This window comes from Olea europaea, unplaced genomic scaffold (assembly GCF_002742605.1).
Source record: "Olea europaea var. sylvestris unplaced genomic scaffold, O_europaea_v1 scaffold810, whole genome shotgun sequence".
Taxonomy (NCBI): Eukaryota; Viridiplantae; Streptophyta; class Magnoliopsida; order Lamiales; family Oleaceae; genus Olea; species Olea europaea.
Window position 1 is genome coordinate 485,938 of NW_019266538.1, and position 18,849 is coordinate 504,786.

The 18,849-nt window shown below is 35.2% G+C and overlaps 3 protein-coding genes across 3 annotated transcripts; 1 reads left to right on the plus strand and 2 right to left on the minus strand.

The window, feature by feature from the left end:
* Positions 1 to 324: 324 nt before the first annotated feature.
* LOC111391667 (PH, RCC1 and FYVE domains-containing protein 1-like) lies at positions 325 to 8,042 on the minus strand. The gene is made up of 9 exons (XM_023016919.1): positions 7,630 to 8,042; positions 6,240 to 6,326; positions 5,680 to 5,769; positions 5,467 to 5,553; positions 5,258 to 5,362; positions 2,250 to 4,343; positions 1,998 to 2,144; positions 1,071 to 1,471; positions 325 to 671 (listed from the first exon to the last, which is right to left on the minus strand). Exons 1-9 carry the CDS (start codon positions 7,675 to 7,677, stop codon positions 506 to 508), a joined length of 3,225 nt encoding a protein of 1,074 aa, XP_022872687.1. The 5' UTR covers positions 7,678 to 8,042; the 3' UTR covers positions 325 to 505.
* Positions 8,043 to 9,149: 1,107 nt separating this feature from the next.
* Positions 9,150 to 11,303, minus strand: LOC111391654 (11S globulin subunit beta-like). Its single transcript, XM_023016903.1, has 4 exons — positions 10,715 to 11,303; positions 10,347 to 10,606; positions 9,816 to 10,265; positions 9,150 to 9,735 (listed from the first exon to the last, which is right to left on the minus strand). Exons 1-4 carry the CDS (start codon positions 11,052 to 11,054, stop codon positions 9,301 to 9,303), a joined length of 1,485 nt encoding a protein of 494 aa, XP_022872671.1. The 5' UTR covers positions 11,055 to 11,303; the 3' UTR covers positions 9,150 to 9,300.
* Positions 11,304 to 16,220: 4,917 nt separating this feature from the next.
* LOC111391638 (deacetoxyvindoline 4-hydroxylase-like) lies at positions 16,221 to 18,059 on the plus strand. The gene is made up of 3 exons (XM_023016892.1): positions 16,221 to 16,774; positions 16,859 to 17,180; positions 17,593 to 18,059. Exons 1-3 carry the CDS (start codon positions 16,269 to 16,271, stop codon positions 17,863 to 17,865), a joined length of 1,101 nt encoding a protein of 366 aa, XP_022872660.1. The 5' UTR covers positions 16,221 to 16,268; the 3' UTR covers positions 17,866 to 18,059.
* The last annotated feature ends 790 nt before the right edge of the window (positions 18,060 to 18,849 follow it).

Below are 18,849 nucleotides of genomic sequence, written 5' to 3' on the forward strand. Positions count from 1 at the left end.
AAATAATTCGACTGAAAACATGGTTAGTAAAGTTACGACATTTCATACTAATAATTTAACTTTATTAAACAATATTAAATGGCAATAGTGTCCACTTTTTATTTCAGTTTGGTGACTTATTTAAAATCCGTTGAATTTTCTAACCAAATATCCGATGTGAATGATGACAATCTAATGCAATAAACACATTAGCTCTGTATTCTCTTCTTTATCTCCCGAAAGGTAAATATTTAACTCCTATCGGAGTAGAATCAGCCACCACCCTCCCCTCTATATACTGGACATGCCAAAAGACAGAAAAGCAAGTTACAACAAGATTCAACGTAAATAAAAGTTAATTCCCTTCTAAATCTTTTTCCACAAAAATTCAATCATATGCAGGAAAAGGAAAATATGATGGTTCTACAAGGTTGTGAACTCTAAATGCAGGCTAGACATTCTACCTAGCTAAGTAATTCCTCCCTGCATCAAAAAAAGTAAATAAACCTAACAAAATTAATCAGTTCTATGAAGATTGTGAAGTTGAGTTATTTTCCTCAGCCGGTGGTTCAGCTGCAGTTACATCTGCTTGTACACTATTTACTCTTGGCGGTGGACTGTACTTTCTAAGCAGCCTATCTTTGTTTTCTCTCCACCATTCTTCTGCCTGCTGCTCGGCAAACCTTCGCTTGCTGTAGAAATGTAGGAATTAGTAATGGTAACTATTAAAATCGTCAAGTGCAAAAATGCTGTAGTGTTATTGAAGCACAAATGTTCTTGATTGGAATGTTAGTTTTTATTCGTACAAGGAGAGAATAGTTGCACAAAGTACATATTGAACAACATTATTCATTTTTCATGTGGCAGGGAGCAAGCAGAAAGTATTTTGTCTAATGACTATAATCCACTTCATCCTTAGGCATGCCTATAATTGAATGACTACAACTATTCCAAAGAGTTTATAGTTAGAAATGGAATCTCTTAATAAGTGAAACTCATCATATATGTGCCTATCTTTCAGAATGAACATAGATCTGTTACTGTTTAAAATTTGCTAACTGGAAATAGGAAAAAGATATCATGTCAAGTACCTGAACCTAACCCTCTTGAATATCTTGGTTCCATCTGCAAGTAGAATGAGTGTAACATAAACACCTGGTTCAAATTGTTCAATTACTTCCTTTCTTCCCTCCCTTCTAGCAGCTTCAGGCATCCCAGAGACACCTTCCGTACTTGGATGATTTACACCTTTTGTGTCAGAAACAGATGATCCACTGCTTTCCTGTTGAGTTCCATCAACACTCTGTGACGTGTCCTGAATCTGTGCAGCATCATTGTGATCTTCCAATGTCGACTCTGGTGGCATAGCCGAACTATCTTCAGATGCTTGAGTTTGAATGGTGTCAAGAAAAGCTTCGATTTGAGAATGCATCTCTTTAAATGATTCACTCTCACAAATCTCCGGAGGCATTTTATCCGTAATTTCATTTAACTGAAAAGTAGAGAAACAATGATATATGTTTATTAGTGCAATGTAAGTCCATTACAGGAGTAAAAGACAAGCAAACTTATGTCTTGCCAATTTTCTTTAGTCATGCAGTGTGGATGTTGGAAACATTAAAGTAAACTGAGATAAGTGAAAGTCAAGAAGTTTTCCGCCTAGACCTTGTGGTATGATTCAGTTATACGACTGTTCTAAAAGTTACAAGCACACATGTACAAATCCATAAGTTGAACAATAAGATAAAATATTTTAATTGGTCATTAGGTGCTCGTGTTAGAGATTAATGCATGTTATTGCAAGCCATGATGTGTTCAAGCAACAGTCAGCTTCAGTTTATAAAGGTTCTTTGAAAATTTTGATAGGTAATTTTCACATATTGGTTTCCTAAGAAATGAAGTTACTACATTTAGACGCTCAATAAGGACGTTTCACAATGTAGTTCCTCTTTTCCTTTCTGGTGTAAATATGTCACATTTGCGAAAATGGATGAGCATATATGGAACAATTGAATTACTTGTACTGTGATGGTCTTGATGGCTTGCATTGCAATTTTACATTTGGAAGATCTTTCTGCAGCCAATGAAGCAGCTTCTTGGGCAGTCTTCTTCAACTTCAGAATTTCCATGTCTTGGACCTCTCTTTTTTGCTTTAGACTCTTAACCTAAAAACATAATAATAGAATGAGTAGTTTTTAGCAAAGAAAATCTTCCTTCGTCTATCTATAAATTAAATTGCATTATAAAACTTTACAAAAGGAAATTCTTACCTGGTTTTGAAGTTTGGAAACTTCTTGGTTCAAAAGATCGTTGGTCTTCTTTAAACTATCAATGACACCCCTCGAAAGCACTGGGGCAGCAGAGTGTGGAGGACTTGGTCTTCTTGAGTATGGTGAAGCAGGTCTTGAGTTGGACTGAGATTGTCGCTGAGGCATCAGATGCTGTGGTGCTGATGTTGCAACAGGATTTAATGCATACTGAATGGCGCTAAATGAACTTGGGAAAGCAATATCTTTTAGCTGTAGAAGTGATGGAACTTGCGAAGCACGCACAATGGAATAAGAATCATATTTGTTTCCAGGCTTCCCAGATTTAATTTCAAGGTACTTGACAGGTTCCATATTTGGAGAGAGCAAAATTCTGGAACTCCTTCTGTCTTCCCGGTCTACCCTGCTACTATAATCTATTGGATGATGAGGGGAACTCATTCTTCGATTAATAGTCCCGAATTTTCCAGGCTCTGCAGCCTTTTTAAGTTTCAAATAGCAAGGGTCACACACTCGATGTGGTTTTCCGGGAGTAGGAGCCAGTGCTGCACGAAGTGCCTTTTTTGAACTGCAAGCATGACAATGGACTAATCCACAGTTATAACAGTGATGTCTTTTTCGGGTAAAACCAAATGCTTGCCTGCAACCAGTGCAAACTGATTGATCTGCACCAGAAACCCACTTATGAATGCAAATACTTGCTGTGTAGCTCGATCCACATGCTATATTCTTTATATGCCTGTCTTTTAGAGCTTCAACCAATTTTGGAACATCACAATCATCCAAATCTCCATGTCCCAATCTTCCGTTGGCACCTCTTCCCCAGGTAAACACTTCACTTCTTGAAGTGAGGACAGCAACGTGATGTGCTCCACAAGCTATTTGTTCGACAAACTCCCCGACCAATTTATCCTGAACCAGGGCAGGTGATCTTCCATCAGATTGTGGATTTCCGAGCTGACCATATGTATTACTACCCATAGTAAAGACATGACCAGATGTCGTTAAGGCAACAGTTATATGGTGTCCACATGCTAGCTGGTGGACGTTGTAATCAATAAGAGCAGACACGCAGGTTGGGAGTAGATAAGTTTCCTTGTTCCCATGTCCCAGACGATATTTATCACCATCACCCCAGGTGAATAACTTCCCAGACATAACATTTGAACCCGACTGGTTTGTAACGTCTATAATAGCAGCCGTATGCCACACCCCACAGGCAACAGTAATAGTCTTTAATCCGTTCAAAGATTGAACCTCCCTGGGACATGTAACACTTTCCCGATCACCATGGCCTAAAGCTCCAAACAAGCCATCACCAAATGTAAATAATCTTCCTGTAGAAGTTACCAATGCTGAATGCCAGCCACCACATGCAATTGATAAAACTTGCTGGCCTTCTAGAGGTCCAGAAACTCTTTTTGGTAACCAGTGGCTAACATTATTGCCATGCCCTAGAAGTCCAGCATTTTGGATCCCGTCACCCCAGGTATATAAATCACCAGATGTGGAGACTGCACATGTATGAAACTCGCCGCATGCAACAAATTCAACATTCGTAACTGCTAAAAATTCGACGAGTTGAGGACGACTGAAATCCTTCTCTATTCCATGACCAAGTCTGCCTCCACATTCCTCTCCCCATGTGAAAACCTCACCTTGTCTTGTAACAAGAGCAACATGCCGAACGCCACAAGAAATTTGAAGCACATCAAGAACTACATTTGACTCCAAGGGTCTAGGAGTCAGTGCTTCATTTTTTATGGGAATTGTACACCCATTTCCATCTATCGGTCCTCCATCAGACCAAATCTCTCCCCAGACATACACATCTCCTAATGATTCTATGTCATCTGGTCCAGAACCTTGACTAGAACAACTAGGAGCACTCGAGACACTAATTCGGAAACCATCTGTACTGCTCGTTCTTATTTGCATATTTGCAGATTCAGACCCCACATCTGAGCTTGTAATATTCAAAGGATAATCAATAGAGTTAAAATCAGCAGAAATTCTACTGCTGTAAGGACCAGGAGTAAATTCTAGTGGTGCACCAAATGGACGGCTGTCTTGAGGGAAATCACCAATACCATATAACTGTAAACAAATAAGTGGAACTATAACTCAAGAGAGTTAATAGATTGTAAAACAAAGATATGAAGTCCAAAGAAAAATATGCTTAGATAAATCTTCAGAAAACATTACTTAGAAGTTCACTAAAATTACAAGACTCTTAGCACAGTTATAGAAAAGACACTTCCAGCATGTTCACATATCTGTTTTTTATCCTGTTCAAAACTTTTGCTTTAGTAAGAAGAAATCTGTAACTATTAATTTCTACAGTACCAAGGATATGCCACCCTGTAAAGGTTCTTAGCAACATTACAGGGAACATGTTCCCACAATCTTCGATAGAGCTGGATCGAAGCCAGAAAATTTCATGCAATCCGAAAGGTAGATGTGAACCTTGCAAATTATAGAATCTTGTAACTTCTGCAAAGTTATTTAGTTCCTCCCTGATGACAAATGCTAAAAGAGACAGATAAGGGATATTTTCCATGCATTCAGATTCTTTCTCTTGTTTTAAAAAATAGATGATTGGTACTTAATGAGAGAGTAGCCCAAATTATAATTTGTTTAAGTGCAGAACTGACAATATGACAAACCTTTCATCCCCAAATTTGATCTATCAAGTAGTTGGTGACCTATGATTTATTCACTAGCATATCCAAATTAGATAGTAAAAGTATAAGTGCACAGAAAAGCTGATTAAGCAGAAACAAAGTTTGTGAACACAATTGTTTGCAGACGTGAATATCTAAAAGAGACGGTACGGGACCATGTGATAGTGCATAATAATCTTGATATTTATATAAGCAAACACACAAAATATATTGTTAAATGCAAAAGGTGTAACAAAAATTGAGGTATAAATATGTCCTGCCCAGCAGGACAAACAAAGGAAACAATAATAGATTCGTATAAAGGAAAGGGGTAGAATGAAATTTTACGTCGGAAATGTCACTTTGAACACGTCTGCTACGAGGTTGCCCAGTTGAAATTAAAGCTTTCAGGCCAGCAAGCCAAGCCTCCGATTCAAATTTATCCTTGCAGATCTATAAAGTTGGAAAGATGCAATTAGTAAGCAAAAAGTTGCCATGAAAAATGTGAAATCAACTTGAAATATTGTAGATATATAAAATATACTTGTTTGACTGACCAGATCAAGAGATCTTTCGCCGTTATTATAGATAAGTGAAAATGACAAGTATTCCTTCTCTGGGCGCAAAAATCTTTTAAAAACAGGCTGCACGGACATAAGGAGAACAGAAAATTTGTTCTCAATTTTCAAAATTGAATGGAGTTAATATGCCAAAACAAGTAACATTAACTCTAATAATATAATGCACCCCAAAGAGACGTGCTAACTCACAGTTCTCTGCCCAGGAATAATCCGTGAAACAGAAGATAACTTCAGATTCCTTTCTTCTCCACGGGAGTACCAAATTAATGTTGTTTCATCCTGGAAAAGAATCAAATTTTAAGCATCCATATATTTCAGGTTATTGAATCAAATATCATGTTGCCTTGTTGGATTTTTAATAAAGAGGATGTTATGATTATTGAACATCCACCAACATGCATATATATGTAGTAAGAGTTTACTACTAGAATTCCAAAGTTTAGGTCAATTATAAGCAAATAGATGCTTTAACTAATGTATATGCATCAATATGCAAACACTAAGGTTTTACAACCATTCTAGAAAATGAAAACTGACACCTACTCTTATACTGGTAAGGGAGGTGACAGTATTTGAAACTTTAAAAATTAAAATTTTCTCAAACATCAACAGACCATGGAAGAAGGTCATTCTAGAAGTTAGATTTTCTCTAGTCTACCATTTGTTGTACACCTCCAAAGTAATTTATGAACGAACTCACTTGCAGAAGAATAATAACTATCTCTAGACAGAAAGAAAATGTCACTTACCGGAGAAAGTCTGAATGGGCAAAACTTAGGCTTCCCCTTTCTACTATACTTGATTAGCTGTGTACCTTTCTTTAAAGCAATGAGTGCCTTTAGAAAACAAATAAAATGCCAAAGATCAGATAAAGATACGAATCTTCTTGATCAATGTTTAATAGTAAAAATTGGTGTATATATGTAGTAAAAAGATTGAAGTATCCAGTACATAAAATGCCCTTGAAGGAAGAAATTCTTAATCATTAGCAGAGAAAGAATGAAATTGATAACATACATAAGTGTCATTATAAATAAGTAATGACGCATCAAGTCATCACCCATGTGAGCAAAACAAATAGTGTTTCTAGTATCGTGACCTTTTCAACACAGTAATAGCAAAAGCAAACAAGACAGATAATAAATGAATATATATAGAAAATATCTGAACATATCTATTTGTTCCATTACTCCAATCATGACTGTTAATGTTCTTAGCATGCACCATGTATCTTGCCTCGTACTTCCAATACTAAGAGAATAACTAGCTCTAATACAAGGAGATGCAGAATATCCAACCAAGAAAAAATGAACAGCTCTCCATGATGTCCTATTTGACTGTTCGTTAAATGCAACTATAAAAAAGTAGATGGAAGCTTGTGGACACAGCCAGTTTCAAAATTTACACAGTCAAAAAACAAAAATAATCAAAAGCTAGTCATTTGGAGGTTCATGAGGTCATGCTCGAGAGAAATGGGGTGCTATAGTAAAAGCACATTGTATTGAGAAATTTCAAGTGGATGGGTTTGAATATAGAAACTAATCATTAAAATGCCGCATGCAACTAGTTGTGATTCGGTAAGGGTATATTAACAAATTTTAATTTCTTGTGTACTATTATTGACATGCACAAGATCACCGTGTAGAATACTTGAAATCAAACCAAAATATTTCAGTGCAATTGCTTTTTATTTTGACGAAAATGTTTCAGGAATCATAGATTCATAGATGAATTTTCACAAGCACTGAGAGGTATTCAGGACATCGTAAATGCTATGATACTCAGCATTTATTGAACAGAAATAATTCTTTTTGCAGGAGACAAATCTACCTCAGCTTAAAACAGATTTATTAGCCAAATAAAAGTTTGACAAAACCGTAACTAGAATTTCCCGGCTCTTCCAACTAAAAATGCTGCATCTATTATATAGCTATGTAGCTTACATTTCATTAATTGCACACGAAATTGTAATAATCAAGACCTGTAGAGCACCCATTTATTTCCAGTACACTATCTAAAGAAATAATTGAGTAAGTTCCTAAAGTTAGACAGCTCCTAACTCCGTGATGTATTACATCAATTCTTTCAACGTTTCTGAAGATTATAATCAATGGCAAAGAAGATAAATTAAGAAAGTACCTGGTCAATATCTCGGACAGGGGTTCCATAACTAGCAGGATCTGCCATTCCATCTGAAACAAATCGCGGGTAGCCAACGGATAAACCTACTTGTCCCAATCATCCGCATAGTCTCCATAGATGAGTCCAATCCAGAATCCTTTGGCCTATCATCAACTTCGCCCCCAAATTAAAATCTTCAAACAAAACTCCAGCCAATTTCTCACCTGATCTTGGAAAAACTCGCCCCAAACTTCGATTTACAGATAATTTTGGCAATGATCCAACAAAATTGTTACTGATTCACCGAAGATTTACAAAAAATTCCACCAAATTGGAATGTGAATTAGGTTTGGGGAGAGAGAGAGAGAGAAGTGTGAGGAAGTGACCCAAGTTTAGGAGAATGTTTGCAGTTGAACAGAAATGGATGCGAATTTGGCGCTCATTTAGCCTCCTTAACTACCTTACAAATAATACAAAATAAAAAACTTTAAAATAATAATAAATATAGTGTATGGAGTATATACCTTAAATTGAAACCAAAGTGGGCCCGCTATTCTTTATAAATAAATAACTATTGTGTCTTCAGTATAGCCAAAGCATTTTTATGTTCAACTGCTAACACTACAAGAAATTTCACTTTAACAACGATTTTTTTTTTTTTTAACATAAAAACACATTTTTGGGTTGCTTCGTCGAAAAGAGATCATTTGGAAAGATTTCAAGAAAAAACATTTCATCAAAAGTAGAATAATTTGTAGTGTAGATTCTTAAATAAATAATTATTGTGTCTTCGGTATAGTCAAAGCATTTTTATGGTCAATTGCGACACTACAAGAAATTTCACTTTAACAACAAATTTTTTTTAATATAAAAATTCATTTTTGGGTTGCTTTGTCGAAAAGAGATCACTGGGAAAGATTTCAACCAAAAATATTTCATCAAAAGTAGAATAATTTGTAGTGTAGATTCTTCGAATCTTCCCATCCTCAGCTCCCTCCAACTTATCGAAGATAGAAAACTCTTTTATCGGGTAAGTGAATGAATGCATATGTGTATAAGAAAATGAATGAATATCATTGTTTAAAAATAATAGGCTTATTATAGTATTTAAACTCAAAATCTAACCAAAATTAAAGTTTCATTATATGTTTTTCTCATCTAAACATGGTAGACATACAACTCCCTTCGGCAAGTTAAGATTTTTGCTGACTTGACATAGTAAACATACAATAGTTTTTTATGAAAGAATAATGCTATCTAACACCAACGTTGCTAACAACAGTTTGCTAACAACAATTTTTTAAGTGGCTTCAAACGATAGATTCAAAGATACAATTAAGTAATTTACATCTTATTTAATAATATATTAGTGACATCTAAACTGATATTTTAACATTAGTTGATATTATATTAAATAACATTACTCTCGTAACATTTTCAATGGGTGATCATTAACGTATGGGGTGAAAACTTTAATGACTACTAATGTAACAAAAAAATATTATTGTAATTATTCAAAACTTTGAAGGATACTAGTGTTGTTAAGTATAACGCATTGCAACAACTTTATTGACTCAGAAGGAAAACCACATTACAGCTGCCGGATTACAGAGTTCAAGTAAAGGCCACAGCCCTTAATTATTTTCGTAACAGAGAATTAAAACATTAACAGCAGCAGCCATTCTATTTTTAGATTACAGTTTCAATCACATCCCTAGCATATTCCATTGCCTTGGGCTTCTCAAGTGACATGCTGGAAGAACTGGAACTGAAAAGTGTGGATTCATCCCGACTGAACTTTAAAACCTGGGCTTCTTGCTTCGAAACTCGATATGCATTCGCCAACACATCTACTGGCATCGACCGGAACGCCGACAGCCTTCCTGCAAGTGGGCTGATCATTGCATTGTCATTAGTTTTAAAAGCTATCCACTCGCAGCCTTGATCCCCGGCCTTCTTTATCACGACGAAGCTCTGTGGGATTATAATCAGCTGATTTTCTTTGACCTCGCCGTCGAAAACCAGATTCCCGGAGTGACCCACCACCTGTAAGCGGCTGCTTCCTCTGGTTATGTAGATTACAGAGTGGGCGTTCACGTTCCAGTGAGGAGCCATTATCGCATTCTGTATGTACAGAAAGTGTTTGATGAAATTATTCAATGAAATAATGCTTTGATAGTGGAAAAGAAATTAATTCAGTTTACCCTGTACAGGACTCCTTTTACTGCACTAAGCTGCAGATAGTTGAGGATGGGAAGTGTTTGACTATTGAGGGTGGCGAGACGGCCAGCACGGGGGTTGTAAACATCAGCACGTGATGGGCGACCTAAGTTCTCCCTCAACCTCAGAGTGCACAGAGTTTCCTCCAAGCCATTTCGTCCTCCTTGCCCTTGCTGGCCCTCCTGCTCCTCTTCTTGTCCTTCCCGTGGGAGGACAACATTGAACCTCTCAGCTTTCACAATTCGACCCCTCTGATCCTGTTCACCTTTTAATTTCCTAATTGTTTCTGGCTCTACATTGTAAACATCCGCCAGAACTTTATCAGGAAAGCCATAGAAGATGTTGTTAATTGGGCTCTCACCCTCGCTTTGACTCTCTTCTTGTTGCTGGCCTTGGCTTTGTTGCGGATTCCTATTTCCAGCAAGGAAGAAATTCTGAAAAAAAAAAATAGTGAAAATTTCGATAAAATCCCGAATAATATTGCTTACCAACCAAGAAATTTCAGATATTCTTACCCTGAATTGGAGATCAAGCTGATTCATTTCGTTAGCAGTATCAAGAAGTGACACAGTAACAAGTGGCTCTTGCCCATTGTTATAAAGCCAAAGAGTTATACCCGCTGGCAAGGCGAGAACATCTCCCTGTCTGAATTGTCGAACCTTCTGATGTCGGTCGAAAAATTGCTTCTGACTCTCCGATCCTTGCTCCTGCTGCCGCATTTCTGTTTCAAATGTCTCAGCACAACCCGGAATTACAGCTCCTAGAAGACCCTTTCCTGAATTGATCAAAACCCAAAAAATATCATTTTCATTAGTCTCCAAATGAAAATGCACTTAGCAGTTAACAGAAACCGAAGGAAAGTAGAGAAGGAAAAATGATTTACCTTGTACTACATAGATGAGTTGAGCAACGTTATTGTAATGAGGCAAGAATAGGCCATTTTTTTGGATGGAAGTCCTAACAGCTGCAACACCGGCGCACTCGAACTGCTTGTTGTTCGGGTCCCAGTACTCAGCATATCCAGCCTCCGAGTCATACCTCCGAGTTGGTTCTTGAGCGGTGAGTCTCTCAATTCTGCAATCAGTTTTGGCCCTCAGCCTGTGTTGCTGCTGCTGCTGCAACTTTTGCCATAGGAATTGTTGCTGGCTGCCCAACTGGGCAAGGCAGCCTCCAAAGAGAAAGAGCAAGGTAAAACTGAGAAAATGCAAAGAAAGTTTAGCCATGGCGATTTTTGTGTACTATACTGTGTATACTAGATATTGATCGATGTGAAGCGGTGAATGGAAATGGTTGGAATTTATAGCAGAGAGTTTGAGGTTTGGGATTGACACGTAAACGTGAATGTAAAGAGTAGTGAGCCATTTGGCTTCTCTTCTGCATGAATTTGCACGATTTTGCTTACACCTAATAGTTTTGGTGTTGGGGTATGTGGCGAGTTGTGCCTGCTTGTATATGCATGGCTAATTGTTTTGATCTGATGCTGGAATCTGGACCTTTGTTTTCGACTAGTTCACTTACTTGTTTGGCAAAGATTAGGAATGTATAAGTTACTTTTAAGTAACTTTTTGTCTTGGACAATTTGCTTCTACTTTTAGGAAAGTTAGCACTTATTGAAAGAATAATGTTATTTACGGTAGTAGTTGCCTTATGTGGCATCTTGTTATTTGATGCATCAATCTTCTTTATTTTTGTTGCCTCAAATAACAAGCTAATGCTTCAATGACAAATTGATGTATAGGATAACTACTAAGCAATATAATCCTAATGTAAGGGCCGTCCTATCCAACTTTTAGGCATTAAGATACATTTCAACCGTGAATGACTATCATAAGAGATTTTCAACATATTGTAAAATTCTCGTTCTTGAAAATCCACACTTCTCCAAACCCAGAAAAATGACGGAATTTTGTCTCAAATAACAAGCTAATCTCTCAACAACAAACAAACATGTAGGACGATTACTGCAGTCGCTGACTATTAATAGCACTACTCTTATGAAAATTACTTATTTTCAAATTTGATCAATACAAATATTAGTCATTTTAAAACTAATTGCTTATAAATAATTTTTTTAAACTTAACCAAACATTATGATATATTTGGTATTCATTACTGGATTGCTACCCGATTTCTGAAGGCATGAACAAGCCTCACATGACTCTCTTTTGAAATCCTAATCCATGTACTCACCTCTTCGAATCTTCGGGATCAAGGTATCAAAATGGATCATGTCAACTTATGGTCAATTGTGAGAATGGTGACCAATCTTCATATTCATGAATATTGGTTTTGATATTGCACTTTTATTGTCACGACAAATGCAATCAGGAATGTCAAACTAATTAGTAATTATAAAAACCATTTATTGAATGAGATTTTTCAATTCAAAGACATTCTCGAATAGCTATGTACTCAGTTTCACAACTTGAAAGAGCAATGATAATTTGCTTTTTACTACTCCATAAGTTTGCCACTGAACCTGTACTAAAACAATAGTTTGGTGCGAAGCGTTTATCATTCACATCACTATCGCAATCTTCATCCGAAAAATCACTCCCAAAAGTAGAAAAATTTGAACGTGGTGTTTCTAAAATAACCCAAAATTTTGAATGCTTTTTACATAAGGAAAATCCTATTTAGTGCAGTAAAATGTCCCTCATATGGCTTGTTCATAAAATGAGAAATGAATGCAAAAACTACCAACAAGATTTCTCATATTTCTGTGATTTTCCTCATCTTTATTTAACTTGAGGTGAGGAGAGGTTCCATATGAGTGCTTCATGCTCTTGCATACGAAATGGACTTATTAAACTTGCTACACAACGTTTTGAGAGATAAAATAAGAGAAACCTTAAACGATTCCTATTAGTTGAGACGATTTTAAATCTTTTTTTTTTTTTTATCAATATCTCAGTAAGAACACAGATATTCAGTCTCTAATAAAAATTCACATTGCAATTTGCAAGAACAAATTACTGCACCATCACAAGCAGATCATGGTTGCCAGTTGAATTTAGTGAGTATTAGGTTAGTTTTTTTCAATTTCTCTTCTACTAGCAAGGAGTAATGACTAGTCTAAAAAACCTTAAAATCGAACTATGAATATATAGGTTTATACAATTTCTCATACCATTAGCATTAGTATCCAAAACCTGATACGTCCAAGAGTTAATTGTGACCCAATCTATAATATATAATATATTAAAATATCATATTAGGGGAGAATTATTTTTTGGACGATTTTAACCCTCTTAAAATTCAATTATTTCAATGATGCCTTACTTTTCGTTTTTCTATATGTAATAAATATTATAAAAATTTTGTCATTTATGAAATTTGTGTTATTAATTCTCAAATAATGAACATTAACATTAATCTAGATTCAATAAATTTTCACTTGATACATCTAGAATTACATGAATCTATAATTATTATAGACGAATTTATTCATATATTCATGTATCTAAAATTTCAATGGGTATTTAAATTTATGTATTAGCAATTAAATTTTATGTATCAAATGTAATATAAAAAGATTGTTCATTTGTAGTATTTCATCATTATAAAAAAAAATTTTGAATCATAAAATTTAATTTTGAGAGTACAATTTGAATACAATTTTATTCTCTTAAATTTCAATACTAATTTTTTTTTAATTCGTAGACTCATCAAATGCTCTAACGAATTGATATCAGATATTACTTTTACATCATTTATAAAGTATTTTAAAATAACGTGCAATGCCCGTTCAACTTTGATTATTGATAATAAATCTAGCCAAAAATTGGGCCTAGAACAAAATAGTTACAAGCGGTTCGTTCTTAATTATACTAACATTTTATGAAGATTTCAACTATTAAAGGTGATGGTGGTGGTTCCAACAACACACAATTTGGAGCAGGGAAAAAAGTGGTGTGATATAGACGAAATTAACTATACGTATTGGAAATATGTTAACAAAGGGACACTTGTCTTCTTGTGATTGGCAGCTGTCAAAAACTATTTGAAATATGTTAAAGACTTCCTGTATGTGCACCTTTATACGGTATCCACGGGTGGTAGTGATGTGACTGTTGCTTATTGAGTGGTGGTTCGCTGTGGGTGGTGAGTGTTTGTTGGGGAAGACAAGTATTTTTCTTCTTTTTTGGTTAACTGTTTTTAATTTTAATTTTATTTTTTGTGAGTTATTTAATTTGGACCTTTTAAAAAGGTCTGGGAACTCCCATTGCAATTATTCCTTTACCCTTTTTTCTGCTCTCTTTCATTTTCTATATGGAGGGTAAACTTGACCTTTTATGCAACTTAAAAGTCAAAGTGGACTTAAATGATGAACCATGCTAATTAATTGAAAGGCTGGAGATGAATGGTGCCAATAAAATTAATTAAGAACATTTCTCAAACTTTTTGACTAGTTGAGAAAAAATGTGCAGCCCTAACAATGGACAGCTTCTCTTTCTTGGTACATCAAAATTCAAATGGGGAGTGCATTCAAAGGAAACAAGATCAATGATGAATTCATTCGAAGAAAACCATGACTAAATACTACTTTTTGGATAAATAGCAGCAAACATTTCTAGCCTTTCATTTCATTTGCAAATTCGTCCTTCATTGGACAATTTGTGACCCATACCTTTGAAAAACTACCATTATTCATTCAAATATACGGATCACATCTATTATTATTCTGTTACTCAATTCATTTGATCAAAAAAATTCAAAGCTGAGCGACTCGATCCATTTAACATCCTTCAATGTAACCACAACTATGCTCAAAATTGTATAGTTTTTTTACATTTACTTATTTTTTTACCATAAAATTGGAACTATTTCAAGCTCGGCCTACATTGTCCCAATATACTTTGAGGTAACATCAAGTAATTTTTTTCATTTTTGTACCTTCAATGTCATTTTCCAATTTATACAAACAAATTTGGCATTTTGATCACGACTCTATGTTCTCAACTATATATGTTGTGACAAGACAAAACGAAAATTATCATACTCTATTTACTAATATCCACCAACATCCTATCTTCTCTCCTAGATTTGAAGAGAGAAAATTCCAGAAAAATGTAATAGATTCAACGATTTTATAATATTGAAGATCAAAGGTGGCTTTGAGGGTGCGCTAGTTGATCGACCGCACAGGATCTCAAAATTGTAAGGGCACAAAAATAAAAAGTTTTATTATAGTTGTATATTTATTTATAATTAAATATTTGAAATATAAAATTTTTATTATTATGCATAAGATATTAAAATCAAGAATAATGTGACTAACTAATTATAATTTCCTTGAATATAATATTCTTAAATAGTATTCCTACCTTAAATAATATGAGGAAAAAGTCGAAAAGAGATCAAGTCGCCCAAAGAACTGGGAGAAAAAAGAAAAATTGAGCAACTGCCTTTTCCAATCGTCTTTTTGGAGAAAACAATTAAAGAAACCAATCGTCTTTTCCAATTGCCTCAAAGATAATTGAGGCAAAAAAGAGAGAAACCAACAATCTTTTTGGAGAAATCGTCTTTTTCTCCGATCATCCTTGATCTGGTTCCAAAAAATTCTTTCTTTTCCTTAAGCGACGATTGACGATTCATATTTTTCATTAAACACTCGGTGAAAATCTGAATTACCTATTATCTTTTCTTTATTATCTTTTCATCAATCTCGTCCATGATTTACTGATTTGAATTTGCTTTGCAAGAATTTGTTAAAATCTAAATTCACTTTGCCTAAACATGGGGGACTGAAAATTGAGGAAGCACGCCATAATTTTCCTCCAGAAAAGTTGAACACTTAAAAAATATTAAGCAAGACTTTCTCGAAAATATTGATTACGAAAGTTTAATTAGTGAGTTTGCTTCTAAAAATGCGAGCGGAAATATTTTTACATGATTTGTTGCGTTTCAAGCTTTACATTTGATATATAATTTTTTTTCAAAGTTTGCTTTATATGGAATCACACAAAGTGGCTAGTGGATTGGATGGTTCTTTGTTGATGATATATGAATTTTGATGAAGTTTGAGAGATACTTTTGAACTTTATTTATGTTTTTCTTGTTTATATATGGCAAAATAAAAAAATTAAATTAAATATCATATTTTTGCAATAAAATAATATTATTGAAATATATGTTTTAATTACTTGAAGAGAGTATCATTTTAAAATATAAGACGCTCAAAATCTCAGGATCGACTCCGTTGAAGATCAAATATTAAATAAAACCTCGCGTAGCACGAGTTCAATGTTGGTCTAATTATGTGTGGTCGTGCTTCGCTCGCTCAAGAAAAGCTTTTTCTTCTATAGCACGAGTTCAATGTTGGTCTAATTATGTGTGGTCGTGCTTCGCTCGCTCAAGAAAAGCTTTATCTTCTATATATATCCGTATCTGGGCGAGTGTAAGTTAAAGAGTCCATTGAAGTTCAAGCAGAGAAGATGGCTGAATTTGACAGAAGAAGTGAAATCCAAGCATTTGAGGAGTCAAAAGCTGGTGTAAAGGGACTCCTCGAAAGAGGGGTGTCGAAAATTCCACGCATGTTTGTCCATGATCAACCTATAGTTGAAGAGAAACCGGTCTCCGGAAATATTCCTCAGTACAATCTTCCAGTCATTGATTTCGAAGGCATAAAGAATGACGCAGCAAAGCGTAAAGAAATCGTTAATAAAGTTAAAGATGCTTGTGAAAGCTGGGGATTTTTCCAGATTATCAATCATGAGATCCCAGTAAGCACCCTAGATGAAGTAATTAAAGGCATAAAAGGGTTTCATGAACTCGAAACTGAGGTGAAAATGCCGTATTATTCGCGGGATAATAAGAAGAAGGTTGGTTTTAATAGTAATTTTGATTTATACCAAGCACGTTCTGCTAACTGGAGGGACACCATATTCTTTGTAATGGCTCCTGATCCTCCTGAACCTGAGGAATTTCCAGAAGTGTGCAGGTAGCTAATTTTACTACTATATCAGCATCTCAGATTCGATTAACTTGGCTTGGCTTGGCTTATACAATTTTGTGTATCTTTCAGGGATAGCATGATGAAATACTCAGGTGAAGTAATGAATCTGGGGCTCACATTGTTTGAATTGATCTCGGAAGCATTGGGACTCGACCCAAGTTACTTGAGAAACATGGAGTGTGCTGAGGGGCTATTCATAATTGGCCACTATTATCCGGCATGCCCCGAACCAGATTTGACATTAGGACTCAGTAAACATACGGATAGCGGTTTCTTGACTGTACTTCTACAAGACCAAATAGGTGGTCTTCAAGTTCTCCACAAGAATAACTGGGTCGATGTGCCTTACCTGCCTGGAGCTCTAGTCATAAATGTTGGAGACCTTATGGAGGCAAGTATACCTAAATTTTCTATCGCAATCTCTATCCACGCACACATATAGAACTATTATTATAGGATAAAATGCCCATAAGACGGACTAATTGAAAGAGATGATGCTTGAGAGGGAAATCTAGTCATACTAAGGGTCCGTTTGGAAAGACTTTTGAAAAGATAGAAACTGTTTTTGTGATTAAGAAGTTGCTTCTGAACTTCTTTTGATAATTTTTTCCAAATGTTTTGTCTGACTATAAGAGCTTTCCGACTCGTTTACCAGAAGCAGAAGTACTTGGCCCTAAATAGATTAGAAATGATGGCATATATAGCTAACAAACGACTAGACAGTAAAGGACTTATTCTGTTTTATTTCATATGTATTTCCATCCTCTGCACTTAGGAAAATTTACGTTGTTTTGTTTCTACAGCTCGTCACCAACGCCAAGTTCAAAAGTGTTTACCACAGAGTATTGGCGAAAACTGTGGGGCCGAGAATCTCAGTGGCAAGTTTTTTCAGATTGCACTATCACGAAAAAAGTAAAAATAAAGTGTTTGGACCAATAAAGGAGTTACTGACCGAAGAAAATCCACCGATCTACAGAGAAATCACCAGTGAAGAGATTCTTGTGACTCGAAACACCAGAGGCACCGATGGGGTATTACTATCACACTTCAAGTTGAATGGAAGTGCAACTGAGTGATTCAAATCTGGTTCAGTAATTGCTTTTGTAATGTGTCTGTTTGTGATGTTTTCAGCACAAATAATTGCTTATGCAATATCCAGGTTTCTAGCCTTTATTTATTGAACTAGTAAGGCTCCAATTTCAGGGCTTTCATGTATTTCCCACATTATGAGTGTTTTTTCTTTTGATTATCACTTGTTGGTTGGATGTTACGTCTGGTCCTCTACTAAATTATATTATGCTTTTATTTCTACTTTTAATAAAACAGACCACTATAACTGGTTTTGATTAGAAAAAAACATATTAACACAATAAATCATAACTTCATAGTACAAGGGAATTAACCATATTTTAGGTACATGTTGATGTCTTCATTTAATGATGATTCAACACGAAAGATACGTTGCAAAGTTCGCTGTGAATGATTTGAAAAAATACTACTATAAAATGCATTTCTATAAGCCATCTTTGACTTGTTAGTTCGAACTCGCAATTTAATAGTCTTCCAATTTTCCGTCGTTACTCTTGTCAAGTGATGGAACTTGAAAGGGAACCATATCTATTCGTAATCTCCTTCAAAGAATTTATGAACTATGATATGACTTTGTTAGGAAGAATACTTATTTGAATAGTAATTTAGGAGATTTTTTGAGAGGTTGAACATGTTTGAGAATGAGCTTGTTTCCTTAATACGTAATCAACACGTAATTTTCAAATATAAACTTCTGAAAGAAAAATCACCATTCCCCACTCTGTATTTTACTTCACAAATTTAGGTTCACAAAATTGAAATTATTATTGAATAAACAAAATTGGGTTTTATAAATTTTTGGTTCCAAAAATTTTCCTCTCCAGCTCTACGCGTTTTCCTTTTGACTTTCTTTACTCACGTCATTTCTAGTGGGGTCCAAGTAGAAACAAACGATATACTGGACCCACCATTTAGGTCCCACTAATACAAAATTACAAAAATAATCAATAATTTACTCATAATTTGATTAA

Coding starts and splice junctions, on each gene's coding strand:
- LOC111391667 (XM_023016919.1), bottom strand. CDS start 7,677: ATGGCAGATCCTGCTAGTTATGGAACCCCTGTCCGAGATATTGACCAG. Junction 5,554..5,679: donor TTATTCCTGGGCAGAGAACT/GTGAGTTAGCAC, acceptor ATGTCCGTGCAG/CCTGTTTTTAAAAGATTTTT. Junction 4,344..5,257: donor TTCAAAGTGACATTTCCGAC/GTAAAATTTCAT, acceptor ATTTGTTTACAG/TTATATGGTATTGGTGATTT.
- LOC111391638 (XM_023016892.1), top strand. CDS start 16,269: ATGGCTGAATTTGACAGAAGAAGTGAAATCCAAGCATTTGAGGAGTCA. Junction 16,775..16,858: donor GAATTTCCAGAAGTGTGCAG/GTAGCTAATTTT, acceptor TGTATCTTTCAG/GGATAGCATGATGAAATACT. Junction 17,181..17,592: donor ATGTTGGAGACCTTATGGAG/GCAAGTATACCT, acceptor TTGTTTCTACAG/CTCGTCACCAACGCCAAGTT.
- LOC111391654 (XM_023016903.1), bottom strand. CDS start 11,054: ATGGCTAAACTTTCTTTGCATTTTCTCAGTTTTACCTTGCTCTTTCTC. Junction 10,607..10,714: donor ACTCATCTATGTAGTACAAG/GTAAATCATTTT, acceptor TGATCAATTCAG/GAAAGGGTCTTCTAGGAGCT. Junction 10,266..10,346: donor AGCTTGATCTCCAATTCAGG/GTAAGAATATCT, acceptor TTTTTTTTTCAG/AATTTCTTCCTTGCTGGAAA.